This window comes from Pempheris klunzingeri, chromosome 3 (assembly GCF_042242105.1).
Source record: "Pempheris klunzingeri isolate RE-2024b chromosome 3, fPemKlu1.hap1, whole genome shotgun sequence".
Lineage (NCBI taxonomy): Eukaryota > Metazoa > Chordata > Actinopteri > Acropomatiformes > Pempheridae > Pempheris > Pempheris klunzingeri.
In genome coordinates this window covers 30,018,017-30,032,567 of record NC_092014.1, presented here as the reverse complement: position 1 = coordinate 30,032,567, position 14,551 = coordinate 30,018,017, and the positions used below count along the sequence as shown (strand labels likewise).

The 14,551-nt window shown below is 39.0% G+C and overlaps 1 protein-coding gene and 1 pseudogene across 1 annotated transcript in view; one reads left to right on the top strand and one right to left on the bottom strand.

The window, feature by feature from the left end:
* Positions 1 to 12,301: 12,301 nt before the first annotated feature.
* Positions 12,302 to 14,551, bottom strand: part of LOC139198727 (neuronal membrane glycoprotein M6-a-like) — a 29,826-nt gene continuing 27,576 nt past the window's right edge. The window contains exon 7 of the mRNA XM_070827654.1: positions 12,302 to 12,454. Coding sequence (XP_070683755.1) covers positions 12,302 to 12,454 — 153 coding nt within the window. The remainder of the gene's footprint in view (positions 12,455 to 14,551) is intronic.
* LOC139198792 (uncharacterized) lies at positions 12,492 to 13,614 on the top strand (annotated as a pseudogene).

Below are 14,551 nucleotides of genomic sequence, written 5' to 3'. Positions count from 1 at the left end.
GTCTTTTTTAATGTACAAGAACTCCAAGAACAATCAGCAATCAGTATGATAACTTTTGTAGTTAAGTTGATTATTTATCATAATAAATATATATATAATGGATAGTCTAGCTAGTTTATGAGATTGAAGATTGAGATTGAAGATTTTCATGAGGTGGTGCCCCAATTGCGGCAGACTTTACAGCGGTGCGAGGACCCTACTGAAATGCGAGGAAGCAAGACATGCAAGGAAGGAAACATATCAGTAAGGAAGGAAACATATCAGTACCCAAGCACCAAGAGGTGTCAGGACCCCATGGGGCCCAGGCACCAAGGGGTCGAAAATATAGTTGAAATGCAAGGAATTATTAGGGCCCGAGCATCAAGCGGTGCGAGGACCCCATGGGGCCCGAGCACCAAGGGGTCGAAAACATAGTTGAAATGCAAGGAATTATTAGGGCCCGAGCACCAAGCAGTGCGAGGACCCCATTGAAATGAAAGGATGCAAGAAAATGTCAGGGGCCAAACACCAAGAGGGAAATATCAGTACCCAAGCACAAGAGGTGTGAGGACCCCATGAGGTCTGGGCACCAAGGGGTTCGAAAACATAGTTGAAATGCAAGGAATTATTATTATTCTCCTCCCCAATGAATTGCAAATTTGGGTGCCTAAACATACACGAAAACTCACGAAACTTTGCACACGCATCAGTCGTGGCGAAAATGGCTCTCAAGCCATCAAACCTCGAGCCCCGGAACTGCATTTTATGTACGTGTACGAAATTTGGTTGGTTCAGCGAACACTGTGAGTCTCCATCAAAAGTTGTTGCCATGGTGATGCAGCAACTTTCGTTTGAAAATTTTCCTTCGCCATGAGCATTAAAAGTGCTATAACTCCACTGTACAAGATCCTATCTTCACCAAATTTATACCGTTTGATGACTGTCCGGATCTGAAGACATGTACATGCCAATTTTGAACCGTTGTCATAGCGTCACCTAGTGGCGGGAGGAAGTGCATGTTTTATTCTGGGACGTCTCCACAGCCACCTCAAATTTGGTCCAAACATTCTTAAGACATGGATGATACAAAGTTATGAAGCTCTTGAGGTTTCGCTAAACGCTGTCACCATGGCAACGCCTCGTTCACCATGAAGAGCAACATTAGTTTTTAAGGTTAAACATACATGAACACTCACCAAATTTGGCACACATGTCAGGAGGCCTAAAATAAGTAATCTGATTTAGTTCATGGGTTTGGGTGGGGCAAAATGGCTCTACGGCGCCCCCTACAAAACTTTGACGAACTACAACTATGTTTCACCTACATGTACCAAATTCAGTATATATATGCAGGATGATGAGACCAATAAAAAAGTCTCTTGGAACCATGTCCTAAACCCAACAGGAAAAGTACTATCTTTATTTTTATTATGTGTCCAAGCAGACAAACTACACCGACCTGAATTGTGGTAATTTTAACCTTTAAATCCTTCAAGATGCTTTTTTAAGAATTATTTTTTGTTTCTGTGGAAATATATGCATGGTAAAGGACAAACTATGGCTATTGTCATAAGAAATCCCAACATTTATTCTGCACTTATTTCATCAGCCAACAGAGGGTGATACTGGTTTTCTACTAGATGTAAACCTGTTTGGAAGAAGATGACAATGTGTTTTCAGTGTATGTTACTCTACTGTAACCCTAATAAGGGAATATCTTATAATATCTTATCATATCAGAATCAGAATCAGAATTACTTTAATAATCCCCAAAGGGAAATTGCTTTTTGTTACACACAGCTGCCATAATAATAATGATAAGAATAAGAATAAACTTCAAACACAAAGTAAAATATAAATATATAAAAGTATGAATGAAAAAAGATGTATTAAAAATTATTATTACTATTACTAATTATTATTATAATTATTATTATTATCACTAAGGTGTAGAGTCTGTACCCGAGCTATGGTGAAGTGGATGACGCCACACGCCAAAGTCAGGTTGGCAGAAGGAGAAATGTAAACAGTCGCCAAAACAACATGTGAAAACTCCTGTGGCAGATAATATAGACGAAGACCAACAGCAAACAGTTCAATGTCCAGGCTGCAGATGCGCTCCTTGATAGTAATATGAGCAGGATTGCACCACCTGTTGTTCACCAGAACAGCAAGCCCCCCTCCTTTCCGTTTACCGCTCTTGGTGCAATCCCTGTTGGCCCGAACAGTTTGGAAGCCACCAATGGAAACAATGGAAACATCCTCCATCTTGTTTACCAGCGATCTCATGTTGCCCATAGTAACGATGGGGAGACAGGGTTTAAATTTCTTAGATGTAAACCTGTTTGGAAGAAGATGACAATGTGTTTTCAGTGTATGTTACTCTACTGTAACCCTAATAAGGGAATATCTTATAATATCTTATCATATCAGAATCAGAATCAGAATTACTTTAATAATCCCCAAAGGGTTACACACAGCTGCCATAATAATAAGAATAAGAATAAGAATAAACTTCAAACACAAAGTAAAATATAAATATATAAAAGTATGAATGAAAAAAGATGTATTAAAAATTATTATTACAAATTATTACACAGAGGTAAATTACTGCACCAGGTGAGTCCAGAGTCTTATAATAATAATAATAATAATAACAATAATACCACTACTAATAATACTAATAATAATACTACTAATAAAAATATATAACAACATGTACTATCATAGTAAGACGCTGTACTATATAATACCAATAATACTACTACCACTACTAACAATAACATATAACAACATGTACACTCAGAGTGAGGAGCTGTATAGATTAATGGCCAGAGGCAGGAATGATTTCCTGTGGCACTCTGTAGTGCATCGTGGTGCAATTAGTCTGGCACTGAAAGAACTCCTATATCTAACCAGCACTTCATGGAGTGGGTTGGACACATTGTCCAAAATAGCTCCCACTTTGTGAAGCATTCTCCTCTCTGTCACCACCATCAGAGAGTCAAGCTTCACTCCTACAACGTCACTGGCCCTGCGGATCAGTCTGTTCAGTCTATTGACATCCTCTACCCTCAGCCTACTGCCCCAGCATACCACAGCATAGAAGATAGCACTGGCTACCACGGACTCATAGAACATCCTGAGCATAGTCCTGCAGATGTTGAAGAACCTCAACCGCCTCAGAAAATAGAGGCGGCTCTGGCCCTTCCAATAAAGGGCATCAGTGTTCCTCCCCCAGTCCAGTTTGTTATCAATGTGTACCCCCAAGTACTTATAATCCTCAACAATGTCCACACTGACCCTCTGAATGAAAACAGGGGACACCGGCACCTTGGTCCTCCTCAGATCTACCACCAGTTCCTTTGTCTTTGTCACATTGAGCTGTAGATGGTTCTGCTCACACCATGTGACAAAGTTGTCCACAACAGCCCTGTACTCAACCTCATCACCCTTGCTGATACATCCAACCACTGCTGAGTCATCAGAAAACTTCTGGAGATGACAGGACTCCATGAAGTAATTGAAGTCCGTGGTGTAGAGGGTGAAGAGGAAAGGAGAGAGGACAGTCCCATGTGGGGCCCCGGTGTTGCTGACCACTCTGTCTGATACATAGTGTTTCAGGCGCACATACTGTGGTCTGCCAGTCAGATAGTCCACAACCCAGGACACGATGGCGGGGTCCACCTGCATCGCTGACATCTTTTCACCCAGTAGACCTGGGCTGATGGTGTTGAAAGCACTGGAGAAGTCAAAAAACATGACTCTCACAGTGCTCGCCATCCTGTCCAGGTGAGTGTAGACGCGGTCAAGCAGGTAGATGATGGCATCCTCAACTCCAAGTTGGGGCTGGTAGGCGAACTGTAGGGGGTGAGGGGGAGAGAGTGGAGTAGGTGTTGTTGGGGACAGAACAATCGAGGTGTTGATGGTAGTGTCTGTAGGGAGAGCAGAGGCCTGGGCATCAAATCTGTTGAAGAACAGATTAAGTTCATTGGCCCATTCCACACTGCCTTCAACTCCACTGTTGCCAGCTGATCTTAATTTCAGCCAATGAAATTAACCTCTCTGATTAAAAAAAAAAGAGGAAGAACTCTTGGAGTGCAAGAGTATCCCAATGGATCTACACTGTGTTCCAAATTATTATGCATATGTTGTTTTTGTTCATTTTTCCTAAATAGTCAATACAAATGACAGTAGGTATGAATTTTGAAGTCCTCAACTATTATATTATAATCAGGATTTTATTAAACAAAACTTCAGATGATGACGACTGTATTTTTTTTTAAATAACTCAAAATACAGTGTTCCAAATTATTATGCACAACAGTTTCAAAGCAATCAATGGGTTATAAAGAATTGAAAACTGAAATCTGTTGTATTCTCTGCATTAGGAGATATTTTTTTCTCAAAATAAATGCTGTTTCAATCAAAAAAATTTTTACACGTCAAGTTACATGTTAACATAGGAGCCCTGCTTGAATATCACCTTCACAACTCTCCCATCGATTGAACTTGTGAGTCAATGTATAGTTTCTGCCTGGATTTCATTTGCGTATGCCAGAATTGCCTCCCAGAACTCTTGTTTTGAGGTATACTGCCGCCCACCCTCAGATCTTCCTTTTAAGGGTGCTCCACAGGTTCTCAATAGGATTGAGGTCAGGGGATGATGGTGGCCATACCATGATTTTCTCTCCCTTTATGCCCATAGCAGCCAAGGACTCAATGGTATTTTTTGCAGCATGGGATAGTGCATTGTCTTGCATGAAAATGATTTTACTCCAAAAGGCCCAGATCTTTTTATGCCATGGCAGGAGATGATCCGTTCTCTACATACTCTACATATTTTGCAGAGGTCAAAACATCACTCCACCACCTCCTTGCTGACGTCGCAGCCTTGTTGGGACATGGTGGCCATCCACCAGCCACCCAGAACTCCATCCATCTGGACCATCCAGTGTAGCATGGCATTCATCAGTGAATAAAACTGTTTGAAAATTGGTCTTCATGTATTTCCGAGCCCATTGCAAACGTTTCTCCTTGTGAGCATTGGTTAGGGGTGGCCGAAATACAGCTTTATGCACAACTGCAAGCCTCTGAAGGATCCTGCATCGAGAGGTTCTTGGGACTCCAGAGGCACCAGCAGCTTCAAATACCTGTTTGCTGCTCAGCAGTGGCTTTTTAACAGCTGCTCTCTTAATACGATGTATTTGCTTGACAGAAATCTTCGTCAATATACCTTTATCTGAGCGAGCCAGTCTGCACTCTGAATCACCCACATATCTTTTCACAGTACGATGACACAGTCTCTCTTAAGTTTTCGTGAAATTCCCAGTGTTTTCATACCTTTTGCAAGGCATTGCAATATTTTACGCTTTTCATCTGCAGAAAGATCTTTCTTTCTCCCCATATTGCATGAAACCTGTGACTAACTAAACTGTGTAGTTTCCCTTTAATTAGGCTCACCTGCCAAATAAATTATCAAACCTTTCTGAAATTGATGTCAATGTTTTAAATAGACAGGAGAAACAACACAAGCAAAACATTTCATTGAAAAACAAAAAAAACAAAAGCTTATTTAACTGAAATCCTACATGCATAATAATTTGGAACACAGTGTAGTTGGGTAGTCCTATAGGCAATCCAGTTGAAACCAAGGATTTCCTGCTTCTGTTCTGCAGAACCTTCTGGTGTTCCAATGTGTTATCTGTGCTGTTTGCATTCAGTTGGTAAGTATCAAATACATTTTGTCATTTGTAACATGTAACATGTTCATGTAACAAAGTCACATATCATCAACATCAACATCAAGTCACCTGGATGTTTTGTAATGATACAGTGACCTTTGAATCTTAATTCTGCAATATCTAACCTGCCGTCACATACGTGTCAACTTTTGTTGACAACAATATTGTTTTAGTGGGTATGTTCACAATAATCTAAATTATTTTGACAATTGACCTTGAAAATGTATTGGTGGTTCAGAGGTAGAATGGGTCTTCCATCAATCAGGTAATCAGTTTGCTCTGTTGGCAAGATGGAGCTACAAAACATCTGTAATTATGAGTCTTACTGTACTTAATTATGATTAAGTATCGTACATTTATCATTACACACACAGAAAGTATGCATTCCTTTGGGATAAGCGCATGGTATACTCTTGTGATTTAAAACTGCACTTGACTCATGGAAAATCTTGAGAGATATTAAAATCCCCTACCAGTGTTTATTATGTTGCCCTTGATTTAACTTGGCAGCCACCAGGCGTGATACCAGTCTGTGCTTTCACATTGTAATAGATATGTTGGATTTCAATGCACTTTGATAGCACTTAACATGTTCATTATTTGTTATAGAATAATCAATATTATTCTATAAAATGTCAAAATTATCTACAAAGACTTTTAGACAACCACAAAAGCAGCTGAAATGAAGACGCAAACTCAAAATGTTCCCTTATTAGTAGTACACAAGTGTATTATTTAATTTTATTTATATATGCAAGCAAGTCTTTACAAATAAAAAAGCCACTGTCTGCCCAAGCTGTTGGCACAGATATGTACAAAAATGGAGGAGTGAATCAGATAAAGCCTGCAATTAAGCAACCAGTAGTGAGGTACAAAAAGTTTAGAGTACTATGGAGAAACACAAACAAATCTACTCCCAATGTCCAAAATGTCCAACCTGGCACTATGCATGTATCTGAAACGTGTGATGATCAGTTTAAGGTCACAGACTGACATCATCAGCTTTAAGAACTGTGGTTCAGTTCATGATGGTCATGAACTGAAGTTGTTCAGGCACAGATGATCTGATTTTTCATCCTGTGATACAGAGCTGAGGTTTTATAGCTGCACAAACAGTCAAAAACAGATCAAATCTTTCTCACAGAAGGTTAGAAATCAGATTTCATGTTATTAAAATGCATGCTTTAGGAGGCTGACATGTTCAGTTTTCTGAATCCTCTCACAAATATGTGCGTTTAGGATCATGGAATGGTAAAGTGAGTCCATGTTCAGCTGTTTTCAGATGGGTAGACAAGCATATTCATCTTTACAAGGAGATGTGAGAGCAAATGAGGAGACTTTATCAAATGGAAAATGAGCAGCTCACATCCTCTTCATGATTACAACAGCAGACAAATCTTCCCAGGGCTGTTGAAACAGTAAATACCAGATTGTAGGTGCTTTGACTTCATTTAGGTTATGTTTACACTGCCTGGCAAAGATGACCTATTTGACATTTTGCTCAAATGGAAAACTGCATATTTTCAAATCTATTCTAAGGCCATATCCATATATGAATAATCAATATAAGATAAATCTAATACCTGCCAGTGTTCAGTCCCTTGGCCATAACCCAGGTTCATTCTTCTTCAAATGTAATTGTTCAACCCTAAATATGCCTTGGAAATGGCCTGAATTATTATTTTCCCTTATTACAGATAATGATTTGGCTGTATGAGATGGGTAGACTCTGTTTGTTGCTAGGTTACATGGAGCTTTATTTATGCAGCTGTGACTGTTGTGTACACATGCAGGTTGTTTCAAGCACACAGGAAGTCATTTTGAAATTCAAATATGGTCAATGAAATCAGACATCCAGAACTATGGTGATTGTAGTTTAAATGACCAGAATAAGGAAGAGGGTGTGAGCAGAGGTGGGTGCAGGACAATGGGTAGCCAGAGCAATACATTACACCACATCTGCAAATCTGTTTTATTCAGATAAACAATAAAGAACACCATGATATCATATCACTTAAGTCACTTGTAATCATGCAATTCTATGCCAAAAACGCCAGAAGGGTATGGATTTTTTGTTTACGTCTTGATTTTGTCAAATTGCTTCAATATATTGCTCTGGTGGTAAACAACTGAGAAAGCAAGCTAGCATAGCAACACGATTAGCAACAGGGACCGCAATACTGCACACTGAAAAGTGGAAAACAAAACAAAAACAGCAGAACAGCGTCAGTGGAAAATAATTACTTTTTTTGTATTGTTTTAATCATTAAAATTATGACCATTGAATGCATAACCATGCCACAAACAACAACTAGATTCACTGTCTTTTTTTTACCTAGTATAAGATTATCTTAATTAAGATGAATTCATTCATTTTAATCATTGTTATTTCTTCAGGTTATAACCAATGCTGCAAGACTATACACAGGTCCCACAATGGGGATCTCAATGCACTTACACACCAAGAATAAGAGAGAGAGCGCTCACAATGGTCAATAAGTGCACAAAACTACTTTTTCTTTTATCTTAGTTTAAAAACACTGACAAGACATCCATTGTCAGGCAATGAAATGATAGAATACTGTTACTGTAAAACTAGACCCTTAAAAATACTGAGCTTTGCAGCCGAGACACACGTGAACAAAACACAAGTCTGGTGGGGTTTCCCTGCATCGACACTGATGGTGCATTTTCTAAAATATTTTTCAAATTCGGCTGCATACAACACAAAGCATCAGATTCAAACTCTTTTTTACCAATATAATCATGGAAGAAATTAGATTCCACATGGTTTATCAGAAAACCTCAACCAACTTCAGTGACTATATGGACACTCGGTCACTAAATATGTTTTGTGGGCTGGCTGTCTCGATTAGTTTGGCATTTATATTGGTCTCTAAGTGTAAAACATCGTAGTTCCTGCTTGACTAGCACTAATTTAAGTATCAAACAGAGACTCATGACAATTGATTACAAAGTCTTTACACTGCTCTGATTTACTTCATCATTAATATGAAAAAACAACAAACATGCTTTTCATCAGAGGCTGAGACACTATCTTTGACTATTTCTTTTGACCACTTCTGCCTCTATACAGGTGTTTTTGCATGTTTGACCTCTTACTGTATTAACGTCATGTGTACTTAACAGCATTGCCAAAGCTTTTTTGAATATTTAAATGTTATTTTCAACCCTTAAATCAGCCAATACATCCACTACCATGTGAAGATCATCATCAAGTCATGAACCTCTGATCTGATCTGTTTTGTATGTACAATTTTGGTTTAGATTTTTCTGATTTTGGGTTACCAGTGTATTGCAAACCCTTCAAAATTTTAATGTGTGTGTAAATGCAGCTCTTTTAGGGAGTAGGAGCTCAGGACATTGAGACTAAACCACCTTCTCCAGACTCTGAAATCAATAGGTAATTCTCCCGGCTGCTTGCTCACCTCAACTGTTTCACATATATGTATATCTTTATACAGAGTTAATGTAGATACAGTGTTTACTCCTGCCCACAAAAATAAAATAAATAATAAAAACACATTTTTATTGATTGACACAATTAAATGATTTCACATTTAAAAAGTTAAAGATAAAAAGTTGAAAATAAAATAGTGAAATGTTATTGGTGAAAAGTAAAAGAGCAAGGAATTATGGCTCAGAGTGATGGCGGTGGTAGAGTGTGTGTGTGTGTGTGTGTGTGTGTGTGTGTGTGTGTGTGTGCCCGGTAGTCTCATCAAGTCAAACCCTTAAGTGACCAATGTCATCACCACTATCATCACTATCCTCAACACCATCAGTACAGTAATAATTCTGAAGACAAACTGGATTCCCTCTCAGTCATCTCTACTGGCAGATAGAGAATTGTTACTTTCCTTCATAACTGTAACCAGACCTAAAATATTATTCCTATTCTAATGGCTGGCTCAACATAACTTAAGATATAATTCAAACATACTGTACACAGTTCACAGAAAATTAAAAAGTGTTTTAATTTTCAAATCATACGAACAAAAAAAAGTTCAAGTTTCCCATTGTGTTACACTTATAGGTCTGAGGGCAACAGTCCTTAAAATCACAAACCTACCCAGTAAAGACAATATTTCCTAAACCATGAGCTTATTAGCTGGGACATCATGCATCTTGGCCTTCTTTCCCAATAACACTACTCCAGCCTAATGCTAAATTTAATCTTCTTTTCCTGGTTCCTTTCATTCATTCCTTTCATTAGATGTTACATGTATGCACACCTTAAAATGCTTTTGTATTCACAGTTCAAACATTTTCTGCTCAGACCAAAAATAACGAGCTCAGCCATGACATCCTTCACTGAGGCCACTCCTGCACAGCCAAGACACCACCCAGAATTCATAGTAGTCATGTGTTCATGTCACCAATGGCATGCTTGTTATTAGTATCAGTGATTTTTTTTAAAAACTCAACTTGTAAATAAACAGAAATGTGGGTCACATTTGGCTTATTGAAAGATATAAAAAAGAAAACATGACAATGAAAGAATGAAACTCTCAAGATGATACGTGTATAATCAGGTGTATGTGTGTTTGTGTATTTGTGTGTGTGCAGAACTACTAAAATACAGAATCATTACATGAAAATGTAAAAGTGATATAAACCTATTCCAACCCCATTTAAATGCCTCCAATCCTAAATTTGACCTATACTGATAATCATGTGGCAAAATTCCAAAAAGTGAGACAAACATTATTTAACAGATGGATGACACACGTTAAAAAGACTTTGTGCTGCTAAGATGTGCTGTTTCTGAGGACAAATCACAAGTTTCTACAAACTGGGGATGAAGGGGGAAGGAGCCCTGTTTCACTAGTTCTTTTAAATGGCATCTTTGAAATCCCCATCACCATCTTAAGTGCTTCTACTCTGAAAGTTCACATGAGCTTAACATGTGATATAAAGTACAACCAAATTAATATTAGGGGGATTATGAAAAGAAGATAACTTATGACATCAATTCATCTGCATATTTTATCAATCAATATATGGTTTCATTGTTATAACAATCAACTATAAAGCTTTCATTTCCTTTCAAAAACCCTACCAGCGCTGGAAACAGCCATTTGTTACACATACCAACTTGTATGTGTAATAAGACTGTGGAACAACCAGTGGAACTGGGCTCAAAATGAAGAGTTCACAGAGTCAAGAATGGAAGGGTAAGGTCGGAGGAAAAAGGAGGGGAAAAGCGAGGCGAGGGGAAAAAAAGTTAGCAAAGCTACCCATTTGTACTTGGGAGGTACAAAATTCCTCATGGACCATATTTCTCTGCAGTACCAGTCATCATAATGTGGTGAAACGACACGGCACAGCATGACACCACCATACAACACTGCTTATACAACACTGACCATTCAGCCACATCTATGTGTTTGTGTGTGAGTGTCTGTGTGGATGGATTGTGTGACATTGTCCTGTTGGACACCCCCCACATTGAATGATGAGTTCATAAACACCGAACTCATTCATGTGTCTGCTGTAGATTTTTGGCTTTTAGTGTGGTGTGCTAACAGTTCATAATAGTTCTGCAGGTAGCTTTGATGAGCAGCAGGTTAGCATGAGTGACAGTAAACCAGTAAAACTGACAAAAAAAAAACACTAACCTTTTGGGAAAATATTGCATTTTTATAAAGACAAGCATGGCTGGCCAAACTAATTAGATGCTTAAGGAAACCACAGGACCAATAACAAGCAAAATTCTATGTGACATTTCTTTGGGCTCTCCTGTTCATTTCTCTTTTTTGGTATGTAATCATCCTTTATGTTTCTTGTGCTATTTTATACATGCTGCAGATTTTGTGTTTTTTCCAATTTTTTAGTAATGTGGTTTCCATGGTTACTTTTGTTTCTTTCTTGGGCAAAATGTAGTTGATTGTTCTGCACACTAACACCCTGGGGTATTGTGGGTTGAAGGGGGTGAAAGGCAAAATTCTGAGGCCACCCCTGGTAAATTTTTCTTTATATTTAGAATCTTCAAAGTGAAATATCATGAACTTTGATGCAGCCAGATATCTTTTATGAACATTTTAATTGACCGGTTGTGTACTTAGCTTCTTATAAGTGTTTTTTTTAGCTATACACAGTCTCCCTTAAGCAACATCACTTCCTCTGATGAGAGGTGGTCTCTGCTTTTTTTTTTTTTTTTTATCACAAATGAGGTAATGCTAAAGGCTTTCTTTAACTTAAAAGCAGAAGTCAGGGTAAAAGCCAATATGCTGAAATGTTAGCATAGACCACTGGAACCAAGGATCTACTGCGGACAATGGATGATGATGGTGTCTATGTTTTCATCTCTTTTTATTATCAACGAATTTCTATCTACTCGTGTCTTTATTTGTTGTTTGTTTGTTTGTTGTATTTTCACTCATGTATATACTAAATGTGTGTGTGTGTGTGTGTGTGTGTGTGTGTGTGTGTGTGTGTGTGCGTGTGTGTGCATGTATAATCTTTTATGTGTTTGACAGGTAAGTGTGTGTGTGTGTGTGTGTGTGTTTATTTGTGTCTGGGTGTGCCAGTGTGCATCGTTTCTAATAGGTGTCTGTTTATGTGTAGGCATTGAGGCGTTCTTTTGAGCGTGTAGAGTGGATGTCATGCAGCTCCTGCTCCTCCTTTGACTTGATGTCCTCATACTTCTGCATCCGGCTGGCATCCTTCAGATAGCCCCAGTTGGCAGCTAGAGCCATCAGGAAATGGACCTGTGGTAGGTGAGTAAAAGTCTGGGTTAATAAAAGCATTGACAAGACAGACTTCAGACTTCATTTTGAGCATACTGACACCATTGACCATCACATCTTACTGCAGAAACTGGAACAGTTCATTGGCATAAAAGGAACCACATTAAGCTGGTTTAAGTCCTATCTATCAGTTTGTACATGTTAACAGTGAATCCTCTGTCCACACTAAGGTTAGACATGGAGTTCCACAAGGTTCTGTGCTTGGACCAATACTTTTTACCTTATATATGCTTCCTCTGGGTAATATTATCAGGAAGCACTCTATTAATTTCCACTGTTACGCAGATGATACACAATTATATTTATCAATAAAGCCAGATGAACCCAATCACTTGAGTAAACTTCAAGTCTGCCTTAAGGACATAAAATCCTGGATGAGCAGCAACTTTCTGCTGCTAAACTCAGATAAAACTGAAGTTATTCTGCTTGGCCCCAAACACCTTAGAGACAAATTTTCTAATAACATACCTGCTCTGGATGGCATTACTCTGGCCTCCAGCTCCACTGTGAGGAATCTGGGAGTCGTATTTGATCAAGATTTGTCCTTTAACTCCCACATTAAACAGATTTCTAGAACTGCCTTTTCCCATCTACGTAATATTGCTAAAATCAGGCCCATCATATCCATAGATGATGCAGAAAAATTAGTCAATGCATTTGTCACTTCTAGGTTGGACTATTGTAACTCCTTATTATCAGGCTGCCCCAATAAGTCCTTAAAGACTCTCCAGCTGGTCCAGAATGCTGCTGCTCCTGTACTGACGAGAACTAAAAGAAGAGACCACATTTCTCCTGTACTGGCTTCTCTTCATTGGCTTCCAGTAAAATCTAGAATAGAGTTTAAAATCCTTCTCCTCACCTACAAGATTCTTAATGGTCAGACTCTAACATATCTTAAAGAGCTCATAGTACCGTACTACCCCACTAGAGCACTGTGCTCATAGAACACAGGCCTACTGGTGGTTCCTAAAGTCCTCTGAAGTAGCAATGGAGCCAGAGCTTTCAGCTATCAGGCTCCTCTCCTGTGGAATCTCCTTCCAGTCTGGGTTCGGGGGGCAGACACCCTCTCTACATTTAAGAGTAGACTAAAGACCTTCCTTTTTGATAAGGCATATAGTTAAGGGCTGGCTCGGGCCTTGGACCAGCCCCTAGTTATGCTGCTATAGGCTTAGACTGCCATGATGCACTGGGCTCCTCTATCCTCCTCTTCCTCTCCATCATTATGTCTCATGTTCGCCTAATGTCTGCCACTAACTTGCTATCTTCCTCTGAGCCTTTCTATGCTTTCTCATCTCTCTGGTTCCCGTGGATCCTGGTCCTGGTCCTGCTGCTGTGGTTCTCTGGCTTCATGAATCACTGCTGCGAATTGTCAGCCACTCGTCATGTTTTTCAACATTACCATATTGCTAATGCTAATTTTTTAGTCACTCTTATTGTTAGTGCTATAGTCACTGTTAGTATGTTGGTTGCTGTTTGTGTTGTCCCTCTCTCTCTATGTCTCTCTCTCTCCCTCTGTCTCTCCCTCTCTCTGTCCAAACCTCCACCCAAAGTGGACCCTGACAGAAGCCGCCCACATTGAGCCTGGGTCTGTTTGAGGTTTCTTCCCGTTAAAGGGGAGTTTTTCCTTGCTCAATATAATATCTGATGCTGCTCATATGGGGATTCTTGAATCCTTAATTTTGAATGTTTTTTTTTAAATTGGGTCTCTCTCTAATAAAAGAGTTTGGCCTAAACCTGCGCTTTATGGAAAGCGCCTTGAAATAACGCTGTTATGATTTGGCGCTCTATAAATAAAGATTGATTGATTGATTGATTGATTGATTTACCATCTGAACACTTTTAGTCCAGATGGTAACTTAATGAGAGAACTTGGACAAAGCATACTAAAGCAATAGAGACAAGGTTTGTTGACAGGATGATGATTTTATCAGGTTCATGTGGGAATATTACTTTTAAACCCTATATCAATGGTTTTCAGTTAAATGTAAAGAAAACGTCAGCCTCTTTGAGTGATGGAAGTCTTTGGATGAGGGTAGCAAAGGCAGTCACCAAAGAAAA